The 24176-nt window shown below is 37.0% G+C and overlaps 3 protein-coding genes across 13 annotated transcripts in view; 1 reads left to right on the top strand and 2 right to left on the bottom strand.

Annotated features, from left to right (window-relative positions):
• The window catches only part of LOC128672171 (cilia and flagella-associated protein 47-like), a 36137-nt gene extending 30855 nt beyond the window's left edge, over positions 1-5282 (bottom strand). The window contains exons 1-2 of one of the 2 annotated variants that reach the window (XR_008404924.1): positions 5149-5282; positions 4476-4624 (exon numbers count right to left, since the gene is read on the bottom strand). The gene's annotated coding sequence lies outside the window, so the exon portion shown is untranslated. Of the gene's footprint in view, positions 1-4475; positions 4625-5148 lie in introns of those variants that run through there. The other variant, XM_053749126.1, reaches the window with a different exon arrangement.
• Positions 1-10669, top strand: part of Lim3 — a 34729-nt gene extending 24060 nt beyond the window's left edge. For 2 of the 3 annotated variants that reach the window (XM_053749264.1, XM_053749247.1), the window contains 6 exons: positions 4509-4683; positions 5876-6078; positions 6391-6577; positions 8899-9053; positions 9455-9637; positions 9747-10669. In XM_053749264.1, coding sequence (XP_053605239.1) covers positions 4509-4683; positions 5876-6078; positions 6391-6577; positions 8899-9053; positions 9455-9637; positions 9747-9907 — 1064 coding nt within the window. In that variant the 3' untranslated portion in view covers positions 9908-10669. Of the gene's footprint in view, positions 1-729; positions 964-4508; positions 4684-5875; positions 6079-6390; positions 6578-8898; positions 9054-9454; positions 9638-9746 lie in introns of those variants that run through there. The other variant, XM_053749272.2, reaches the window with a different exon arrangement.
• On the bottom strand, positions 10665-24118 carry Phlpp (PH domain leucine-rich repeat protein phosphatase). Of its 8 annotated transcripts, none has more exons than XM_053749188.2 (8): positions 22651-24118; positions 22380-22573; positions 20245-20483; positions 14233-14353; positions 13750-13872; positions 13326-13497; positions 11052-13087; positions 10665-10897 (listed from the first exon to the last, which is right to left on the bottom strand). In XM_053749188.2, the coding sequence occupies exons 1-8, from the start codon at positions 23174-23176 to the stop codon at positions 10841-10843; spliced, it is 3468 nt and encodes a 1155-aa protein (XP_053605163.1). In that variant the 5' UTR covers positions 23177-24118; the 3' UTR covers positions 10665-10840. The 8 variants fall into 8 exon arrangements, with proteins under 8 accessions (XP_053605163.1, XP_053605154.1, XP_053605179.1 ...); XM_053749179.2 differs by having other exon boundaries at positions 10665-10893; XM_053749204.2 differs by having other exon boundaries at positions 11313-13087.
• Positions 24119-24176: the final 58 nt, after the last annotated feature.

Below are 24176 nucleotides of genomic sequence, written 5' to 3'. Positions count from 1 at the left end.
TAATCAGCTTAGCTAGGACGCCGAGTTAGGGTGCTGGTGTCTATCGTGATTTATGGCTCGTAAACTTGCACACACCGGTGCTTGAGCGTTCGCTTGGATAATTTATAGTCGACGGTTATGCTTGGCCACGGCCTAGACCGGCCCTTTGTGTGATATTTATAGAGCTTTAATCTATGTGTGCTTTACCCGAGTATGCAAAACTAGCTGCATGTGCGTATGAAACTGAAAAAAATTGTGAAGAGATAAAATTTTTAAGAGCACCCTTCACTCCTGATAGGAGATCAGATAGAGTCAAATGGGAATTGAGAATGTATAAATATTTACATCCTACATAATTCTTAGGTATATGAAAGTGATTGTTTCATGACTAGGTACTATGCAAACGTACTTACTCCTACCTATTTCATTGCCTGATTTCTTTTTGTTATTTGAGCGTTTTCCCGGTTCCATTCGCAGCCGTAAAGCGTCGAAGCCCAGGGTCCGCTAATTTCATTGATCCTCATATTCCAGAATTCATAAAAAGATGATCTGAGAATTTTAATAAATTAAGCGAAGTTTTCCCCACGTCCTCGGTTATCCTTCTTACATAGTTCGCCTCTCCATTCAGATATGAAAAAAATGCTGAAAGACACAATACTTCGTGTGCGAGCGGTTCGTTCAATATCTCTAGCATTGAAATGTTGCGAAAATTCAGTCGATCGATGGGTGGACCGTGTTTGTGTGGATTGGTCGATGGGCGTGCTGGCTGTTATCATCGAATTGTCGTCGGCCAATAGCTGCGAGGCGACGATAAGAGGGTTGGGGTTGTGCGGCGGGGTGCCGGCAGTGCGCCGGTAGCTGCGGGCCGGGGCGGCCGCACAGGGACCATGCTGGGCACCATGATGTACCCGAGCGAGGACGCAGCCCTGGAGGACATGCGCGTCCCGCCGATACAACTCGAGCACTTACCCGAGGTGTTTCTATGTACGTACGTACGTTTGGTGTCGTGTGCCATGTTGATGTTTGCTGGTGTGTTTGTGAATAGTGCTATGGTTGTGAGTTGGGTTATTTTTGGTTTATGATACACATGAAACTGTTTGGTTCCTACATTAATGTATGCTGTTTATGCGGCCAACCTAGTTAATTTTTTTATGATACGACTTAATCTTATCGGTGTAAGCTAGCGTAGGCTAGCCTAGAATTTAAAAACAAACGGTCAAAAAATATTCTATTTCATCTCGTTGCGTTGCTCCAACTATATAAAAAGTCTAGGCGAGCAGTTATTGAACTAAAAGCTTTTACTAACCCTTAATAGAAGTACCTATCGGTATTTCTTCTTGTTATTTACATAACAAAATAATAAGGGTGGGTAGGATGATAATATCGCGATTCGATCTTTATTTATACTATTTACATTACTGTGATACTTGCAGAACAAATATCCCTTACTTAATCTAAACTCATCACTCTATTATAAATACAATCCATCATTATTTTAAAAATGATTTTAAAGGTAACTACGAATATTAACTGTAAGTACCTATTTATTGGTTTGCCTACAAATGTTACAATACTAGGAACATTCTAGAGGTAAAACTACACATCAAACCTACCTAATTATAAAGACAAATACAGCACGGACAATAAAATATTTGGAATTATTTAGTAGGACAAGAAAGCAAATGAAAATATTACTGCGACCACTGCGAACAATAGATTATTTCTCCTACGCGACGCGGATAAACTATCTCTTCTGTGCCATAGGTACATTTCTTAGCTTTCCTCCACCTCTCTTCTCGACTCGTCAACTCGGTAACGTATATTTGTCGTGTCTTAGGTATCGTCTTTTTATCTTTTTCTGTGGTGGGCGAATGAACATTCAAACTTTCTTAAATTCTTAAAACCCAGAATTTGGATTTCTTAGTAAATGTGCAATATAAATTTACTTCGATCTTCGATCAGAACAATGAGATCCATGTAAATCGCTAAATAGGTCAGGTTTTTATCACGAACGTTCCTATATGTACCTGTCGTATAGGTATGTAAAGGTTTACTTGAAGTTACTTTAGCATAAAATGGATGTTGAATATTTACTTGTTTACTTTATATAGTACCTAAGCTCTTTGTAACTCTATGTATTACTTAATTCCGAATATTGAAGAAAATTTTAATTATAAAAGGATTTCGAATGAGTATATGACTCTAGATTGATGTTCTAGTACCAATTTTTATAAGTTTCTTAGAACATCGTATATTTTTCTTCATCTTTATGATACCTATCTCATAAAGTAGGTAGAGCTGCTTATAGAAAAGCTTAGCAACAAGGCACACTGTTTATAATTAAATATGAATGTCTGGTTCAGCAATATTATGTTTTCATAAGATACATAAGAACCATAATAAAAAATAGATTAATCAATTAATTCAATTTTATTATATGTATTGATAATCGTAAATTATCAATACATATAATAAAATTAAAGAAAGGTCAAATTTGTACATTGGATATTTTTTTTTAATTCTTCATGGAATATAATTAGTTACTGATATAGATGACGAAAATATAGTTTTGGAAATTTTTGTCTGTCTATTTGTCTGTCTGTCTGTCTGAACGCTCATCACTCGAAATCTACTGGACCGATTTGCTTAAAATTTGGTATGTAGGTACCTTATATACCGGGTTAACATCTTAGATACATTTCATCCCGGTAAATGAGGGGGATCCTGTAGGAAAATTAAAATAACAAAACACGGAGCCGATTTACTTTAAATTTTGGTAGAAAGGTGTAAACAAAATATAAACAAGTTGTTCTTATCGATTAAAGTCTGATATAATGGGCGATGAGATATAATGGGCGCAGTATGTATCAATATATCAGTATAAAACTCTTGACTGACTGAATGACTGACTGACTGACAGACAACATACACCCGAAACTGCTGGACGGGAAGCTGAAATTTGGCATGTAGGTGAGCTCTAAGAGAGGATTTTCGGAAATTCTACTCCGAAGGGGGTGAAATGGGTGAAATCTGTAAATATGAAAGTTCTACACCGTTGAAGTTAGTGACTTGAAAATTTGGATTTTGGTTGTTTACAACAATTTGGTTGAACATGTGTTTCAGATTTTTCTGAAATTTAACCCTCAATCCCTTCATAAAGGGGTGAACGATTGTATGGGACTTAATACAATTTTCAAGATAAAAAGCTGAAAATTGGTACACTTACTTTTTATAGCAAATAACAGTAATAGTAAATACAAAAAATGATTAATTTACGTTTGTGGTTAATAAAAAACCGGGACGTAAAACGTCATGGAAAATGGGACGACACGCGTTGCAGAAAGCGGGAGTGGGAGTAGGAGCAGGAAATTGCAAGGAGATATGTAGTGGGAAACAGGACAGGACACATTACAAAAAACATGATGGCACAATATGTAGGAAACGGTACGGGATATCTACTTTAAAATACGTAGCAGTAAGCGGGATTGGACAAGTTTGCGGGACGAGACGCGCAGCGGGAAACAGAAAATTGAAGTAAAGATGAGAAAAAATGCGAATTTGAATCATATATGTTTACCAGTCTTACAGAGTACGGGATAAAAAAAAATACTGAGATTTTGCTATGAAATTCACGCGGGCGAAGCCGCGGGTATAAGCTAGTACCCGCGGCTTCGCCCGCTACTAAATAATTATGATTATTAATGTGTCTTGTTTATTAATACATCATATCGAGTTTTATGGTATAAATTAGATAGGAGCGCTCTGTATAAACTCTATGGCTTCATCACATAATGTTATATGAGGAATTTAAAGCATTTCTCAAGTCCAGGAGGCAAAGAAGGCCACATCATCTATTCTCATCTTTGTGGCTGTTAGAGCAATGGGAACAACTATTCCATCTGAATTACTCAACAACACTACAAAAACACGTTGCGTATGTTACATTCATGATAGATCATCATGACCCTGATATACAGTATAATCCCTAAAGAGATCCAGTAAACTACGATCTCGGGGAAGTCCACACATATATTTTTTTACCTTGGATTTTGCTTATCTAGTTGAGGGAAACAGCTCAGGCTAATACATATCTGACGATAACGTGTGATTTGATATGAAGGTACGGTAAGATTGATAAATACTTCCGACGGTTCTTCACATAAGGATGAAATATTATTCTAATTCCTACTAATATTCTAAATGCGAAAGTTTGTGAGGATGTATTTGTGTATGTATGAGTTTATGTTTGTTACTCTTTCATGCAAAATCTACTGGACCTCAATATTTTTAAGAGCACACACCAATCCTCATCGTTGATATATATGAGGATCCTCAACGTTTTGTCACACATTGAATAAGTCACACATACAATAAGATATTTCTGACAATAATTAAGCTTGTGTCAAAAATGACATTTTTGTAAAAAACTTATGTGATCTAATAAAATAAATACATTTCTATAACACGACTTTTTAATAACGTTTACACCATGTCACCTGGTATCCTATTAATGATGTGGTATGTTGCAGCCAGTATCCCGAAATGCGGCGGCTGTCACGAGATGATCGTGGACCGCTACGTGCTGAAGGTGTCGGACAGGACGTGGCACGCCGGGTGTCTGCGCTGTGTGGAGTGCAGGGCCATGCTGTCGGGGAAATGTTTCGCGAGGAACAACCAGCTGTACTGTACTGACGACTTCTTCAAGTAAGCCTCTAGTGACTATGTTGATAACATTTTTGAGTGTCGTGCCATTTTGTCGGACAGGACGTGCCATGTCAGGTATTTGCGGAATGTGGAGTGCAAGGCCATGGTATCGGGGTAGTCTACGCAAGGAACAACTAGACTGCGCTGATTACTTTTAAGAAAGCCTCTATGGCATCTAGTTTGGGATCGTTTTTTCTTTATAAATGTGCCTATTCGTGGATTGTCATTTCAAAGCTTTGTCAGTCATTATAAGGCGTCATATAAGTCCTATAAAGGCGTACGTAGGTCATATAAAACCAAGAACGTAATGTACCCTAACGATAATATTTTCGCCATGACGGGCGTCGCTTCGGCATCATTCGACACCAGGTATGGGAGTTCTGCCAGTTCTCTCAAAATTTAATCAAAGTTTCATTGAAATACTTCACTAAGTACCATTTTTAAATAAAATATATATTTACTTACCACCTTTATAATCTTCATCAATACAATGTTCATTGTATTCATGTTTGATTTATTTTTTCGTATCTTCTTTGTGTAAATAGTAGATCGTGTTTCATTCATGCACAACACTCACTATAAATGTTGCAGGCATTTTGATTTAATAACTAAATTATACTAACTTTATAGGTAGGTAGTGTGCTAATGATAAAATTGATTAGATACAAACATAGGTATTTACATCGATTTGCAATTTGAAATGAAATTTAATAACATAATACGTAGTACATAGTCTACTATTTTTTATCATCAAAAAAGTTCCCTACTGATTAGGTAAACTGATTAAATAACTTATAAATCCTGAAAAACAATGTACTCATGTCTCATTGTGTTGCTACCTTGGTTTGCATAAGCATCCTATATAGTAGTTTCTTTAAATTTCTTAGATTAATTTCTTCATTATGACTCTTCTTACTACGTAAGTTTTTTTGTGTATCATTATTTATACCTGCAACCAGAGATAAAAAAAATCCATCAACAAAATTACTACAATATAGACATTGCATAACAACATAAGTAAGTACCTATTTGTTATACCGTATTACATTATAATATGATATCATGCCGTATATCACTAATTAGTATTTGATACGAAAGAATAAAAAATATAAATGTGAAATTAACTTTAAAGTGGCTATTTAGGAGCGTTAACACGTTGATAATGTTATTGTTTTTGCGGCTGTTGTCCCAGGCGCTACGGCACAAAGTGTGCGGGCTGCGGGCAGGGCATCCCTCCCACTCAAGTGGTCCGCCGGGCGCAGTCCCATGTCTACCACCTCCGCTGCTTCGCCTGTGCAGCCTGTGCCAGGACCCTGAACACTGGCGACGAGTTCTATCTCATGGAGGATGGGAAGCTTGTGTGTAAACCAGATTACGAAGCTGCCAGAGTCAAAGGTAAGATCTTGCCATTTTTGGAAATAGGATAAGAAGTTCATCGTCATCATTTTCACCCAATACTAAGCAGAGCATGTGAAGTTATGTGCTCGTATACATAATTTTTGTTATCTGTAAAATAAACATCAAGATATTTAACAGTTTCTTTTTGACTAACTTAACTTATAGGTAAATTAGTTTTTAGCCTTAACCTATTAGTTTATATTATAAGTACACCGATGCATTAGAAAAAAAAAATATAATCCACATAATAGTTTCTCTGCAGCATTACTGTAAATGTTCCGATTGTAAATTTAAGTGCAAACGACACAGGCGGCGAAGGTTCATTGGACGGGGACGCGGCGAGCAAGAGGCCGCGGACGACAATCACAGCCAAGCAGCTGGAGACGCTAAAGAGTGCCTACAGTAGCAGCCCCAAGCCAGCAAGGCATGTGAGGGAGCAGCTGGCGCACGACACCGGCCTCGACATGCGCGTCGTACAAGTCTGGTTTCAGAACAGGTCAGTCTAATATTGCGTGAAGGCTCATTTAACGACAGCCATGACCAAGCAGCTGAAGACGCTGAAGAGTGCCTACAGCAGCAGCCTAAAGCGACCAAGACACGTGAGGGAGCAGTTGGTGAAAATCTGGTTCAAAAAAAGGTTAGCAAAACTTGTATTTAGTGAAGGCCAACAATAGAGTGTGTCCATAGGGACATACATCGATCTAAATAGGTAGATAACCTGATCAAGGATTCATCAAAGAAAATGTTTGTATGCATTTTCCCATGTTGCGTTTTAGAGATGTAAAAGAAAACACGATAAACTTAATGAAGTACATATATTTTTTCCCGAGTCTATTTTCATTATTCAAAAGATTTAATAGTTTTAGTGAAATTGAACATTTTAAAGTTTAGGTAAGCTTTTTGTGAGCTTTGGTTTAGGTACGAGTAGGTAAGGATAGGTATATTACAATGTTAACAAATGGGTTATTATGTAAAAGTTCAGAACTTTATCAATATTATAGCATTTGTTTAATAAATTTATGAGGATATTTTGTATACCGTAGAGTCACGGATTTTCTTTAGTCAAGAGTTTTTACAGAAATTGGTCATGCAGCATATAAAAATCAATTCGTACGTTCGTAATCGATTTTGGAGGCGGAAAGAGAGTTAACGTAAATGATTTTGAAACGGTTTGTGCCTTAACAAGACGTTAACTGTGATTAGAATTTTTATGACTATGTTGCGCTACGCTTGAAGATTCTGAGGAAAATATACTACCGAACGCTCCGTGCACATGAGAAAAACAAGGAAAAGCGTAATCTTACGTTTTGTATAAATAATAGGTAAAAATATCAAGGAACGGTTTCATAGAGAAAAATTGCGCATAAAATCAAAATGGATTGTTTTTCTTTATAGACTTTTTCGGTACCAGGGGAAATATACGGGATTTTTAGTAAGTCACAACTTACTAGCATCCCAGATAAAAGTCCTTCTTCTAATTCTGGCCACTACAACCTTAATGCAGTCCATTTTCAGAATGCCAGGAAATTCAGTTGTATGACAATAGAAGCAGTTGTAAGGCTGACCTCAGACTTTGTCGCATTATGTTATCTGGTGTGTGTAGTGGGAACAAGTGAACAATGTTTGTCGCGCGCGAGCAACCGCAGTCACGGCAGCCGTCACGCCCTGCCGTCGGCCGCGCCTCGTAAACCTGCCGATACCGATGCTCGACTTCTCTAGTTTATGTGAAACCAACCTCTATTGTAGTACCTACTTTAATTACATTAGGTAATCGTGTAGATATAGCGTCAGTGCTAATATATTCATTCAACCATCCCCGGTAGATAAACTCTTATTTTCTAATATGAGGTATTTGAAAATAGAGTTTATTACCCGGGTTCTGAGAACTTTCGGTTGAGTTATGTTTACTTTGTAATTTTTAGTACGTCTGTGTGATTATAAAAATGATAGCCCATTTTCATAATCACCGTGTGAAATTAAATTTTCGAATACTTGGGACAATCGATTTTACTTTCGGATTACAAAATGCACCTTGCGATATAAAATTCAATAACATATTCTAAAATGTCGCAGAAAATAAGCGTACCTACTTAGGTACACAAATGTTGGATAATTGAAATTATTGCTCCAAAAATTTTGAAGTTGGAAATGTACATTTAGGTACATTGTAATAATAATCTAAATGCAATACGAATTTTATGTAAAATGAGTTATTCAGGCAATTAAAGAATTCAGATATATTGTTGGTGACTTCATAATGAAGTGCTTCAAAACCAAACATTTGTACGATGTTTAAGTGAGTGCCCACCCTTTTACTGCTCCGATTGATTCCGATTAAAGCAAATAATCATATAATATGAAGTACAAACAGTCAAACAGGACACCCTAGCATGTTTTGCGTGTACTATTAGCGGAGCTGCGGGGTGCCGCTTTCAACGGAGGTTGATTAATTAAAGTGCCTCCACCCGTCCGCCGGGACCGGCGTGCTGCGTTATGGCTCCGGCGGATTATTAAAACAACGCCCTAAATTGCGTCCTTTGGACGAACAAAGGAAAATCGATTGATTACTGAACAATATATAGTTATTTTAAAAAGTTTGAGAGGGAAAACTTATCACTTACAAAACACACGCACCTTTGGCCGCATATTTTACTGATAATTCTCATTGAGTATATAGCTTTGTACGAAGACATCTATATGACGTATAGACATACTTAATTGTGCCTAGGTTATGTTGTGACTATTCACCAAGGTTCATGTACTGGATATAAGTATGACAAAAAATTCTTTATTAATAAAGTCAATACATTTGAGCAGGCGAGCAAAGGAAAAGCGACTGAAAAAGGACGCCGGCCGTACTAGATGGTCCCAATACTTCAGATCGATGAAAAGTGGGAGTGGATCTCCGAGACACGACCGACTACTGGATAAAGATGAATTGAAGATCGACCTGGACTCCTTTAGCCATCACGGTATTTTATTCTTCTCATGGCCATTTCATTCATCAGTATTTGCATTATTCATAGTATAAAATATAAGTCTAACTATGGCAATGTTATTGATGTCAATGGGTTATTGGTGAGGTTTGCATTCACCATTTAACTTTTAACACACTAATTCTTGTTCTTAACTGAAAAACTTGTTCTAACTTGAATTAACTGAGTGAGTTGAATGATTATCAAGCCCGAGTAGGGCTTGATAAAATTTATCAAGCCCTACTCGGGCTTGATAAAATTAATATCGCTCAACTAGTAACTAGAAAATCCAGTCCGGGGAGGTTTTAACCATGGATGGACGTTGTATAACCATTGAAACAACATACACCTTACAAATTTTTAGGCTATATTGTCACGATTATATTTTGGTTTCATAGAGCTGAGTAACGACAGCTACAGCACGGTAGCCCTGGGGGGAGAAGAAGGTTCGCCAGCCGGAGGTGGCGGAGGGGGTGCGGGTGCCCGTTACGCAGCGACACCCCCTTACCTCCGGGCACACTCCCCGCCAGCACCGCATCACTACCACTACCCACCTGATCACCTCGTTTATACCAATATTGGTAAGTATTGATTATTTAAATCTGCTCTAAGTTCGACACCTGTATGAGAACAAATATACCTAGTTCAGGTGTAAGAGTGAGATCTATCGGTTCCTTATTTTGTTTGCAGGGCAAGCGATGAGCGGCGCCGGCATGGGAGGCACCGGTGCCGGCGGCGCGTCAGATCTGAGCAGCTCGTCCTCCCCGGCGGCGGGCGGGTACCCCGACTTCCCGCCGTCCCCCGACTCGTGGCTGGGAGAGCACCACTACTCGCCGCGGGGCTTCCCCTAGCGGCGGCCGCCGCCGGCGCACGCGCAGCCCGCGCCCGTGCCGCCCGCCGCACCCTATGTCCTCCCCGCCCAGCCCCTGGAGCTCGTCGTCAAACGTGAGCTGTGATTCATCACATCAGTATGGAAATATCATCAAACTATGATAATTGATGACACTGTTTAGTATGGAGTTGCCTGACAAACAGATGAACAATTAAAAAATATCTCAACTATTACAAATGCGACCAATTGGAAAATAAAATTAATGTTATAAAGTTACTTATCGATGTTCTCTCTGGTAAACTTTGTTGTGGTGTGGAGTGGTTGAAATGATTTTCGAGTCGATTATAGATTTTTATTCGAGATGTAAATACCTATTGTAAGTTGTTATCATTTAAGTTAAGATTACTTAAGTATGAATGAAGACAATTGTAAATATTTAACTAAAATTAAATGAGTGTGTTTATATATATGTAATATTAAAGCCTTAACAAATCCAGGTACTTTGTGTATAAATATAGAAGTCGAGTACTCATCGTAAAATTGTTTTTATTCAGATAATGAGATGTTACAGAATCCGAAAAGTGAAGTTATATGTTAATTTACTAAATTATAAAAGAAATAGGATTAACAACCAACAAACACTAATTAATTCTGTACATATAATTTATTAATGTGTTTTTAGGTAATTTAGATCATTCTAAGTCTATAGTGACCATTATACTTTGTGCAAAAGAAATCTAGTCGACAGATAAATGGTATATAAATAATACATACGCTAATCTATCTGTAGTTTTATTTACAAAAATATTTTTAATTACATTATATTTTATTTACAGTTCAGTTGTTGCCACTCCCCAGTACTGTTGCATGCGGCCTTCGAGGTCTAGTGAGTCTTGCGACTGCGCAGATTTTTCCTGAATTACAGCGAAATCATATTCTAAATGGTACGGCATCAAGCGTTGAAGTGAACCAAAGTACGCTGCATTCGGGCCTCCGTTCGGCAGTCTTCCTGAACCAAAACGAAGGTCAGGCTTTAAATTGGCTCCAAATGATCGTGCACTCCCAAAATGTTTGGATAAAAATGGTACTTTGTTTTGTTTACCTGATAAATGTAACTGAGGACTACTACCTGAAAGACCTTTAAAATTTCTTAAACTACTTACGTTTGATTTAATTCCTTTGGAAAGGTTGTCCAACTCTTTGTCAAAAAGCATCTGAGTATTTTGTTCTAGCATGTACTCCCAACATTTAAACTGTTCGTCGGAAGTTGAAAGATCATCGTTTTTTTGGTCTTCTTCTTTATCTTCTTCAACGCGAACGCGAATTGCTCGAGCCACGCCACCGCGACAGCTTCTCCTTTCCGAAGCTTTGGCTTGTGAGCGAACGCTGGCATAGTGTTGGTTAACTGAATGTTGATGACTCACAGTTTCGCTTGGAGGACGGTCACTCTGGCCGCTGGGAGACGACCGGTCGCTACACGGTTTAGGCGGAGTGGCAGAATGGCAACAGGCATCGAGGCGGGAACAGCAACAATCAGATCTACAAACAGACTTATTACTGTTTATAGTTTGCCGCAGTTCCCTCATTAGTAAATCTACGCCAGCTCGGGCTAAATCAAATCTAATTATTACAACGGATATACACTCTTCAATTCCATAGCTTTGAGCTAAATCTTGTAATCGTTTTGCTGCTAGAACTGGATTACGTTCCGCTCTTACTTCTGAAACGGCAGTTTCAATGCTGACTGCGTTCCAGAACTTGCCGTTAGCCATAATTAAAAACTCGTCATCTTCCTTAATGATCGTTTGAATAACATCTGGATCGGGAATAGTATTTGGATATTTTGAAGAATAACCTAAACGCTTGTTATTTTCTATTCCTAAACTTAATGGGCCATTTCTTCTACTAAGAACAGCTTTTGTGTCACCTACGTTAGCAAGCCTTAAATTATATCGTTTAGAACTTTGGCCAAATCCATTATCTAGTGGAGTTACTGGTGATAAGTGGCACATAATTAAACAAGCTCCTTTTTTCTGTCCTTGTTCTTTTAGTTCTCTATGAGCTGATAAAACCACATACTTCATGTATTCATTGATGGTCTCTTTTATGGACTTTTCTTCAAGTAACAAACCCGGAAGACATGATTGTAGTATTTTTGGCACTTCTGGATCAGATTCTCCGTCAATTACAGCGAAAAGCCCCTCTTTGTTGCAAAACGCTGGTAATCGAATTTGAGCACAACATAATTGCAAAGATTTGTTAGGACATTCAGTGAACCCTGTCGTCCAAGGAGTTGAACCAGTGAGTTCTTCATGAAACCCACTCTTTTGTGAACACGGCAATGAATTTCTCCCAGATACATCCACTAAACTCAATGGTCTTTGGCACCTGTAAGCGTTAAATTGTGATGGGTCAACTTGTAGTTTGTTATTACAAGATATATCAAGAAACTTTAATTGTTTAGGTGCAAGAAGTCGTAAATCTATACTATCCAGTTCATTATGTGCAAAATCTAAAATTTTAATAGAAGCACTACATGCAAACATAGGTACTGAACGTAATTTATTGGAATGAGCTCGTACAATCTTAATTTTGTTTAACTGTGGTAAATTGTCCGGCAATTTGATTAAAGTGTTTCCTGATATTACAAGTTCTTCTATTTCAGGCCAAAAATTTACACAACTTTCTGGTAAGCTTGATATACAGTTATAGGCTATGTGTAATATCTTCAGCCCACGGAATGCTATGATGACATCTGCAACGCTATCAGTTAAACAGTTGGCTGTCAAGTATAGCCGCTCTAGGCAATGTGATGAGGGGCCTCGGGCTTGTGGAAGACGACTTAATCTGTTATTGGAAAGGTTTAAAACGCAGAGCCTATCACAGACGGAGAAGAAGTTTTCTGGTAGTGATTGTATGCAATTGTCGTGGAGCAGTATTTCCTTCAGAGGAGCTCTTAGTCTTGGCATTGATGGGATAGTGGCAATTTTATTATGTGCTAATCTTAATTTACTAAGGCTGGATAATTCGCTGCAGAACAGATGGTCAGGCAGTGACGTCAGCTGGTTGTTGCTCGCGTACAGAGTGGTGAGGTCGGAACAACCACTGAGCCACTGCGGCAGGGATGACAGCTTGTTGTTCGACACGTCCATCTCTACTAGATTTATCGGCGGTACTGTTGTAGTTAAAGTCTCCAATTCTGAAAATTAATTTATCAAACGTTGAAACGTACTTATTCCATGAATATCATGTTACAAAGCTATATGTTTTAGGCTAATGATATAGATAGATAGGTCCGTGCTACGTAAACGTAAAGTATTACATATAAGGCTTTGAATTTGGCTATTTTTCCTAAACTACTTCCTATACATGTATTGTATGAATTAATATTAACAACTTAACAATTTAGTGACAAACAGATCTGATAAGAAACTTACGGTTATATGGAGCCTTTAGTATCCTAAGCGATGCGCCGTGGATGGCCAGATGCTGCAAGGCGTTGTGAGCGGCGTATAGCTCGCGCAGCCCGCGCAGTGCCGACACCACCAGCACCTCCACGGCATTGTGGGACACATCTAGGGATACCAGGTGCTGGAATACCACAATAACCTACTTCACTTTTTAATTTTATACCTCAATTCTTGCCAATGTCGAGATAACCCTGTTATTTGAGTTAATATAAGATGTATTATCACAAGATTTAGATCTAAGAGATTAAGATCTATTAATATACAAGGTAGAGTATTAACAGATAAGTAACTGCATAGTTTATAACCTCAGTCTAAAAAATATTCTTAGTTGGAACATTCAATTTCCTTTTGAACGCCACTCTAATTAAAAACAAAGTAAGCAGGAACTTACCTCATAGTTGCCAAGAATGATGCTTCCTTTCAGCCGATTGTGTCGAAGGTCTACGCAGGTGAGTGGCGCGCGGTGCTCGCCTTTGTTCTGGTCTTCTAGACCCATTGCACCTGGGTGCTCAGACTGTAAATTTTGTAAATTAAAATATTGAATTAGATAAGATGCAAAAAAAAATATTTTTATGTAATAGGTAAGTACATGACATTTTGCATAAAAATTAATGAGCGCAATCTTCATTTTGTTATTTCTCCTGAATATGATATCGAAATGAATTTAAAACTTAAAAGCAAACTGTTAATGATTTTCTGAACATTAAAGTTTAAAACCATTTTCCTTGAGTATGTAAGATGTAAGTGTACCTATTGAATTTATTGTCGGAACCTAATCCTGTGTCCTTTTCATGATTCAGTCTGAAATCTTATCTATCATATACTTTACAGCAACTATTATATTTTTCATGGTTTAATAGAAAAAAGTACTTACTGAAGTAACACCGAAACTAGTGACAAAATTATGGCTGGCAATGAGACTCCGTAGCCGGGGAAGACTCAGCGCGCAATCTATTGACTTCAATTCGTTTTCGCTTACATTCAGTTCTTCTAGTCTGAAATATTGTATTTAAAAAAATTATAAATAAATAAATATATTAGGACAAATCACATAAATTGAGCTAGCCCCAATGTAAGTTTGAGACTTGTGTTATGAGATACTAACTCAACGATACTGTATTTTATAACAAATCAGACCCGGACCAATCAGAAAGATCATTCTCCATCATGACCCGACCGGGGATCGAACCCGGGACCTCTCGGTTCCGAGGCAAGCACTTTACTGCGCCACCGCCAGGTCGTCAAAATATCATTTTATTATCAAAATTAGGTAGGTACATAGGTTTCGTTATATAAGATCCGTTGGTAGACTTCTCTAGATATAAATTTTATACCTAACGTACAATATTCAATGTCTCATCATGAACGTCATCAAGGAATCTTCGTACCTATATACATAATGCATAAGTATTATGTAGCTTTGCGTATATGAATAAATTCCTTTATCGATTCTTAAAACGCATTTCGACCGAATAACATGGTATTTGTTATATTGTATAAAATTATTACATTAGAAATTATTCCCTTGATTCTAATCATATTTACGAAAGCATCGCTGGGTACTTAAATAACATAGACATTGCGTGATTGCTAAGAATTAGCCACATGAAAATGAATGAGTTCAATCACCTTTACTCGTTCCGACAAAACTATTATCACAGCCAAATCTATTGTATCTAGGAACATAAGACAGTTTACACATACGGTGCAGTTTAAACCAACAGTCACATAGATATCTACTTTAAAAAGGTCACCACGATAGGAGCACCTATCACTGAAATCAGCTTATTTTTTATTCTGTGGCACATATTGAAGATACGCCTACTTCATACATTTCTAATAAGTAATCGATTTTAACGTCAAAACATTATGTACGAAAAATATATATCAAAGACTATCTTTAAATATCCCGCCACACTCAAGCTTAATGTTTCATTGTTGCATAACTCTTTCACACAATAGTGTTTCGTAGAGTTCCTCGCGGTGACTGGCCGTATGTTAATGTGTGATCTACTAACTCATAAACCGTGACAGACGAAATTAAAAGTTTTTTTTCAACAAGAATATTGCCAGTAATTGGTACGGTATGTTACTCCTAAATTTTATCAAACTTGGTCCAGTGGTTTTTGAGTTTATTCATACAAGCAAAAAAAAAAAAAAACAAAAATACAAATCTTTATAATAAAACTATGGATGTGGATTTTAAATGATCTTTCAAGAAAAAACAATCCTCTTTTAAAGTGTCTTATAAAAGAGAATTGGTTTTTCTCAAAATACTTATTATTCTGTGATTTGATTTCCTTTTTAAATCTAGTTGTCTTCAAACCAAAGATTGACGACATCATACATTTTGATATCATCGAAACCCAAGTGATTAAACATACCTTATCTAAATAATCTGTTTTAAAACAGACAGCCTTGCATTTTTTCAAACTAAAAAGCGAAAAGATTACCCAGGTATATTTTAGTGTTTTGGATTGTCACTTTAGTTATCAGTTTTAGTAAATACGACTAGTTATTCGAATTGAATCAAGCACGTAGGTGCTTTTTGATTGCGCTTAAATAGTATTCAGGAAAGGAATAACTTGTTTTACTAGGTTGTAACAAGAATGCACCCTAGGTAACAGGTGATCAACTATTTCACATTAATGATTTCTATTATATTTTGGTTGTTACTTCAAGTTCATGTGACAAGTATCAAAAAAATGCTAATTTAAAGATAAATATTTCTAAAATTTATCAATAACTTACCAGCATCAAAAAAACAGTCAACAGAATATTTGAATTTCCTCATGTTAACTGACGAAAATTGACACTTATTCGATTGGTATGATTATTCAATGTTGTTAGGAATAAAATATACGTTATTTAAAAAAATATAAATAGTTATGTTATAATATACCGGCACTAGTAAAGACGCGTGCGCACACACTGACCACCTTGTTGCCGCGCATGTGTTGTGTTTGTTGGCATGGTCGAGTGACCGCGGGTCGCCAACGCAATCCCGATAAAGTATCGATGTTACATACGCATTGTTGTCCGTATATCTACTAAGAATCTATGCAATTTATAAGGCCAATTGTTTTCTTACCACCAGTTTCCCTTTCGAACTTCTTTCAACATAAATCTGTACACATAAGTCCATATAGGTACAGTATCTATTTGCCTTGTAGCTAGGTATATTCTGTCTAGGTATTTCTAAGTCCTTAAGTGTCACATCATGAAGGGCAGATATATTTTCCCTCGAAAAATTATGAGTAAACTTTTATTATTTTATACTTAATTTTTTTATACAAACACTGTGTAAAGATTATTAGTTATAAAGTATAAGAATCCTATAGGCAACTTGAAGGAGTCATAAGAGTTCGCCAAACAAGACTTAGTTATAAATACTTACAATTCGAGAAGTAACTCCGTGAATTCAACTTGGAAAGATATTTGGTGAGAATTAACAATTCATTTCAAAGAAGTTTCTATTCAATTATTTAAAATTTTTATTCATCAAATTCGTACGCAATCATCACAGAAACACTTCCAACTTGATTTTTATTAGTTTGACTCAAAATACACGACATATAAAATATGAAATCCACATAATTAGATAAATTTGATAGCATTAAATAGCTAACGAATTAAGTGCCTAGTGCAGTAAGCTAGGACTGATTAGTTAATGATTTCCGCACATTATAATGTTTCAAAGAGCAATAAATAACAGTATGTAAATTATCTTTTTTTTATTCCTTCTTTTTTATTCGCAACATCTAAAAACAATGTACTTAATTGTCTAATTATAAAAGAATAAACCCGTCAAGAGCGAGTTGACTCATGCAGCGATTTCCGTACGTGCATGAATTTGTACGTTATAAAATGTGTAAAGTGATGTTTCATTACAAATAAAAAGAAAACAAATTTTCACTTTATCTACATTGTTATTGCTAAATATGTGGTTGAGAAAGAATACAAGAATTATTTAAATTATTAATTTACTTTAATTTAATAAACTCGCTTAATGCGTACTGAAAGGTAGATGATGTGAGTAATTTTTCAAATAAGTTGAGTTGAGCACTATGTTTATTAGATCGTAAACATGTATAAAACGTTCGAATTGATTTTTTTGAATTATTACACGCTCATATTACGTAATTAATTGCAGAATGCAAACACATTACATCAGAGCTACATAATAGCACACATTGATATCAAAAATAATTACTTCCAAATTTCCTATTTATTTTTGGATATTGAACCAAACACCAAGACACAACAAGCGTTATCGAGGCAACATTTTTTCGCCAGTTATACCAACATCAACAAATCGAACGATATCGATAAACCAATTAGAGGAAGAGGTTAGCTAATAGGGGTTGCGGAGCGCGGCACGCTCTGCTGCCCAGATAAAGATATATAAGCCAACTACGCAAGCACTTAGGTACTTCAAAATTAGCACACAACGGAAACCACCCGCTGTCGATCACGGTACCTCTAGTTTTTGTCATGGTGTGCTGCAGACGTTACATTTATGTATAATATTTAATAATTAAGCGTATAATATGAAGTGGTGATGGTGTAATGGTTAAGATTTCCGTTTGTGAACCGAAAGGTTCGAATCCTACTCGTGCCATGTGAGTTTGTATACCTATTTGACTCGTGTATAGTAGTTTTCATCGTCCACCACTTGCTTTCGGAGGAAAACAATGTGAGGTAACCTGCACTCTGGTTGATTACTTATTAACTTGTGTGTGAAATGAAGAAGGCAATGGTAAATCATTCCATTGATATTGCCAAGAAAATCATTGTATGTGTTTCATTCCACTTAACAATCACGACCCCCAGCCCTTAGGAATAGGTACGAATATGAAGATTTAATAACCTATAAAAAAGCAGAAATTTTTTTAAGAGCAGAGATGTTTCACGGTCTTGAAAATAATATGCCCAGTTATGTATCCACCGAACAGCTAAAGCAATATTAGCTGCTTTGCTATATAAGTATGTAACGAATGTACAATACTTGAATTATTTAGAAACCAATTAAATTTTCATTATTTCGGTAGGTACCCAAAGGGAATGTAGAGTTTAAAATTACACAAAATCGGTTTAACTAAGGCCAGGAAAAGGGACTGACTTTAATGGAATTACTAGACAATATATTATATTATATATATATAATCTGAGATAAGGTCATTGTACTAGAGCTCTAAAGTAATATCGTAAGAAAAGTAAAAAGATAGCAAAACGAGGTATATTAAATTGTTTTGAAGTTACATATGAGCTGTAACGGAGCGAAGGCTGCGTCGGAGATGAGAGCGCCACGCTCCGCCAACCGTGCGTTACGCGACTCAGACTATACTAGAAATTAAGGATATCACAGAATTTTACGTTTAAAAAAGAATTGAAAAAAAAAATACAAAATTTCCACTTCTCCAATGCACACTGGATCTGCGTGGTAAGTCTCGTTACCCTTATTCCTTATCCACAAGTGTGTGTCATCGTCATAGATCAACACAAAGCACATATGTTATTCAATACTTCCAGTAACAAAAAACAACAGGTTTACTGTGAGTTGGTTGATTGGCTTGAGTTTATAGGAATTAAATATTATTTATACCTTAGGATACAGAATATATACTCTTTCTAGGTATTAAAAAAACGAAACGTAGATATATGTTTATCCATTTTGTATGTTACGATAATTTGATTAAAAACTCATTAGAAAGAAAAGGTGCTAGAAAACAATACCCAAGAAGGGATACACCAAAGACATGAATTATTTTGCTAAGTGTAGGTACAAGGAGGACTAACAGACGCGGAAAGCGATTTTTTTTAAATATGAGTACTTAACTCTCTAGTTACTTATATTTTAATAATATCGCTTTCCGAGTGAAGCTGGGATTTTTCTCTCGGTTAAAACGATAATAAATTATACACCTAAAAACCTTTTGTGATTTTCACCATACCACCGTACGAAAATCTGCCCGATAGTTCTTGAGTTTATTGAAGAAAAAAGCGTTCAGAGGGACTTCTTTTATATTATGTGTAAGGAAATGTTAATTCTATACCTTTATTATTTATGTGAATGACGTTATACTCGTACGAGATTGTTCCATGATGCAGTCTTTGTTATAATTAATTTCGTCGTAAAACGTCTATAATACCGCCTGAAACTTTCGTGACTCGGGTTTGTTTATCTTATTTGGCAGCCAATGGATAGATCAGAAAAACAATAAGAATTTATTTTGTATTTATTTATTTTTACTTTTGCGCCAGTTGCTTCTCCTTCCGTCCAAATGATTATTCAATAAAAAGCTAACAGAAGATTTTCCTCATAGGCAATGGGCTAAGCAACCTATCAATAAATCTGCTACATTAATGCAAAATCACGGAACCTCTACAATATTTAGATATTGAAGAGGTTCAGAAACTATGTTTTATTATTCTCGAATTATCAAGAGATAAACAAAGCTAGTGTTTTTTATCTCGTAGTATGTAAAATAGAGAATTCGTTTGAAATAAGTAGCACCCTTGTTCCCATTATAATGTAACTAGTTTTTGTCCACAACTTCGTATTTGAGTAAAAAACCGTTTCCCGTGGGCATTTCAGGAAATCCCTTGTAATACTCCCCTACACTGTCCTAGAAATATACACACCAAATTTCAGCTTTCTACGCCCAGGAGTATCCGCTGTGCGTTGTCAGTCAGTCAGACACTCAGTAACGGAAGAGTTTTAAATATATAGATAATTACCTAATATCTATAATATAAGTTTTATATATAATTAAAGAATAAATAGACATAACGAGAAACAAATTCGTTGAAGGAACCCCTCTATTAGTCATCTAACCAATCCGCAATATCTATTCAAAAGATATGGTACCTATAGAATACTTACTGCGTCAACTGACATATTTCTTCAGGCAGCTCAGCTATTCTATTGTCGTTCAAATCCAGGTGTGTCAAGGCGTGTAAGGTCCACAATTGCGGCGGAAGGGTCGGCAAGGAGTTTCCGCGCAGGCGCAGGACGCGGACAGCGAAAGCACTGGAGGCATGTTGAGACAGCGCCGCGCCGAGGGACGACCGTCCACCCCCGCTCAGGTCGAGGATGTTAGGTGGTTGCGTACTATCAATACCCTGAAAAAAATCCTCTTGTTATATTCTGTATTTTTATGAGCGCTTCATTGTCCTGTTATTCTAGTTAATCAAATAAAACATCAGATTGTTCTGAAGGACATAATAATCGCCACTCAGGAAGAACATAATATTCATAAGGGTATCGCCACTCGGGATGGGGTCGCCATTGTGTGTTATGGCCTAGGTATATAAGGAAGGTCTGTGGATATAAATGCCGGGTGATGACGACAGGTAAGAAAAAATATTTTTTAGTTACAAAAAAAAATCTTAAAATATCTCTTTATAAGTACATTGGATAACAACTAGGAAATTACTTATTTTCAATTTGACTTTACCATTACATTTACATATACAGGTAATTGCAAATTTTATCCGAATTTTTATCATGTTATCATAAATTCACTAAAAATTAATTACTAATGCGCGATATTTTGTAAAAGTACAACCAACAACAAGTTCAGTAAAAAATCTTAATTAATACTTATTATTTTGGTTATTTAAAGTTGATAACAAACTATGTACACGCACCGATGTTTCATATTTTTCCTTCAGGACAGTGGGCTCCAAACTGTCAAGGAAATCCTCGTCCTGCTGGCTAAACACATCCAAACTGTCTAACTCCTCATCATCCATAGCCATTGTGTTCCTCTCCACCATCACTCCACAATTCACGATCACACATAACACGAACACATTACACCAAGTGACAAATCAAACTTGACGGCGTCGTGTCGACGAACTTTTTAGCATTGTTATTCCCAAAGACTACGAAACTGCTATTTCATTATTCTGATCACGGATATTGTCGCTTGCATAAGGTTTTTTCGCGTCCTTGATAGCTTATTGTTTTGAGTGGACTATCAAGACGTTTACCGCGGAAAGACTATTTCGAAATCGAGTGAATACACAGAATTTTTGTTTTACTACTGCGGAGAAAATTCTGAATGCAATTGTCTTTTCTCTACCGGCGGTGTCGACTGAATGTCGCGCGCACTGTCGCTGCCTCTACTCACTTTGGGACATCTCGACCGTAACATTTCCTTCAGGGTAGTCTGCACAATTTCTAATTAACATATTTTTTAAGATGAATCATACAAAAATTTAAAATTCCGTCATTTCAATTAAGTATCAACACTTTCATCTCATTAATTAACGTTACGTGAAAGTTAAATTGTTTGTGAATGGTTTTAGATGCTCTATACCAAATTACAAAATAAATAGGTCCTTTCATGTTCACTAGACTCATTCAATTACAACCCTTGATGGTGGTAGGTCGCAAATTCCTAACAATCCTATTTGAACCCAATGTTTATTTTTAAATTTATTGGTTCGTACAATTGGACGATGTCCATAATTTATCCTTGTATGAAGAAATCGCTTTAAAGTCCCATAAAATATTTCAACAAGTTAATTTTTGTACTAAAAACTACATTGGCAGCCCTGTTATTTACGTAATTTATAAACCTAGACGAGTACGAAATTGCACATTGAAATGTCATAAGCTTATAAGCCTCGGGGATTTCTAATGATTTTCTGCCGCCATGATGCGGTTCGTTAGTTTGGGAAGTGTACCGGAATGGATCCTCGATCATCGCTAAGAGTTTGCACATTGCCCCGCAATTTGCGAGATGTAGAGTAAGACTAAATGCATCTATCGTGCAGTTTACTGATGCAGTTTCGCCTATTTACGCATTGTATAGAATATCGTCAAAGAATTTAAAATTCATGACATTTTAGCAGTCAATCAAAAATAAATCTTAAAGTAGAGACCAATAAAATTTTTATCTATCGCGTTTTATTTTTTAAAATGAACAGAAAACTTGATCTAGTGTCATGATCATCATTTCTATATGCTTCCAGTTACTTAGCTATGTTGCTATATGGATTTGCACTAACCTCTTTTATCCAGCTGAACCACATATTGCGTTCCCAAACTGTATTGAATCCAAGAAATAGATGATTCATACCAGCGTCCCCTGGCACCGAGTTTCCTTGACAACGCGGTTTTAAGCAAATCACTAAACGTTGCGCTTTTGGTTGACACATTTCAACAGCTCCACCACTCAACTCTATTTCCTCCCACGATGACCCTGGAAATTTATAAAAATAATATTGAATATGAATTGGACACTTTTAGCAAGTGCATTAGAATTTGAAAATTGCTTACCAAAAATATGTAAACTTGATCCAATTATGTGAGCAGGGCGAGGTTTCCACTGTGGGAACACATGTCCCTTAAGCACGTACAAGGTACCGGATCGCAAGACACCACCAGAGCGAGCCGCTGGTCCTGTGCACCACCGCAGCGAATGTCGCAACTCAGGATCAACAGCAACTCGCAGACGCCTCTCTTCAGACTTCCATCCGTGGACTGCCAAAAACTGCTCCTGAATCCGTAATGGGTATTCATCCTGTTCCAAACGTCTGGTCTTTTCTCCTCCGATTTGAACCCACAGAGTTAATTCCTCCCCGAACCCGAGCTGTTTATTGAGGTCTTCAACAGTGGTGTGAATGGAGACTCTAAGCAGTTTGCTGGGTGCATCAATTACGAAAGGTTCGAGGCCTTCAAAGACACGTATCCAACCGGATTGATTGGCGGGGCGGGGTTTAAAGCCGCGTGTGGAGGCGAGCCGGCGCAGCGATTTCCGTCGATGGTGAGGCGGTGATGCGTGCAGGCCGTCGTCGCAGACCATGGCGCAGCGCAGCAGATGGTCGCAGGCGCGGTGGCCGGCGTCGCAATGCCCGCGCGCCGACCAGCGCCCGCCGCATGCATTACAATTAGGTCGGAATCGTAGTGGGGGTGGGAAGCATGTTGTTCGGTCAATCGGGAACAGCGTGGAATACTGATCGTCCCCATTCCATGAGCGTAATGTTATTGTGTGACAAAGGTCACGGTTGAATACTAATGATAGCACAGTCCCAGCCTGATCTGCATCATTGAATACTTATAGTATAAATTATTTATATAATTACTTTTTGTCCTATGAAAATCTCAAGATTTGTACTTCGACTAACTAAACCGGATGACTACTATGAGGAAAAAAATGCTTCGTATTAGTTGACCGGTCGGTGTTTATTTATCTTGAAACAGTTTTTATTTGGTTTGTATCTAAATAAACTGTTATTATTAATAGAGAGAATAATATAATTACATAACCATTGTGTAAATACAACAACAAAAAGCAAGGAAGTTGTTTTGGTATCGAAATAGGGCAAGGAGCAGTTCGGTTCCGCGCCGTCACACACCCCACCTGCTGACTCACCTGCGTCTGCGCAGGGGCGAGTGCTGTGACCCGAACCAAACGCACACCGTCCAGTTACAGACGCTATAGGTACTTACAGTACAGTTTGTTACCATATGGGGGTAATGAAAATTTATAAATAGTAAAATTACAACCTTCTCTAATTTTCGTTGCTTCAACAATGTTTTTTTCCACTGATCACAATGTAAGTATAACAAAAATATTTTAATCATAATAGGTAAAGCAACTTTTAGCTTAGTTAGTTGTACTTCAAATAGTTATGCGTAAATCGTTATGTCATAATAAAGTATGCTATGTTATGTCATATCAGTCTAGAGCTGTTTCTGGGTTCACCATCAGGTCATACTACTACATACATAATACTTATCAATATCACATAAGTCATTCAAACTAAAAGTGGGTACAAAATTTCAGCTCAATCGCTTGAAGA

Source organism: Plodia interpunctella, chromosome 1 (genome assembly GCF_027563975.2).
Source record: "Plodia interpunctella isolate USDA-ARS_2022_Savannah chromosome 1, ilPloInte3.2, whole genome shotgun sequence".
Lineage (NCBI taxonomy): Eukaryota > Metazoa > Arthropoda > Insecta > Lepidoptera > Pyralidae > Plodia > Plodia interpunctella.
This window is presented reverse-complemented; position numbering and strand designations above follow the sequence as displayed.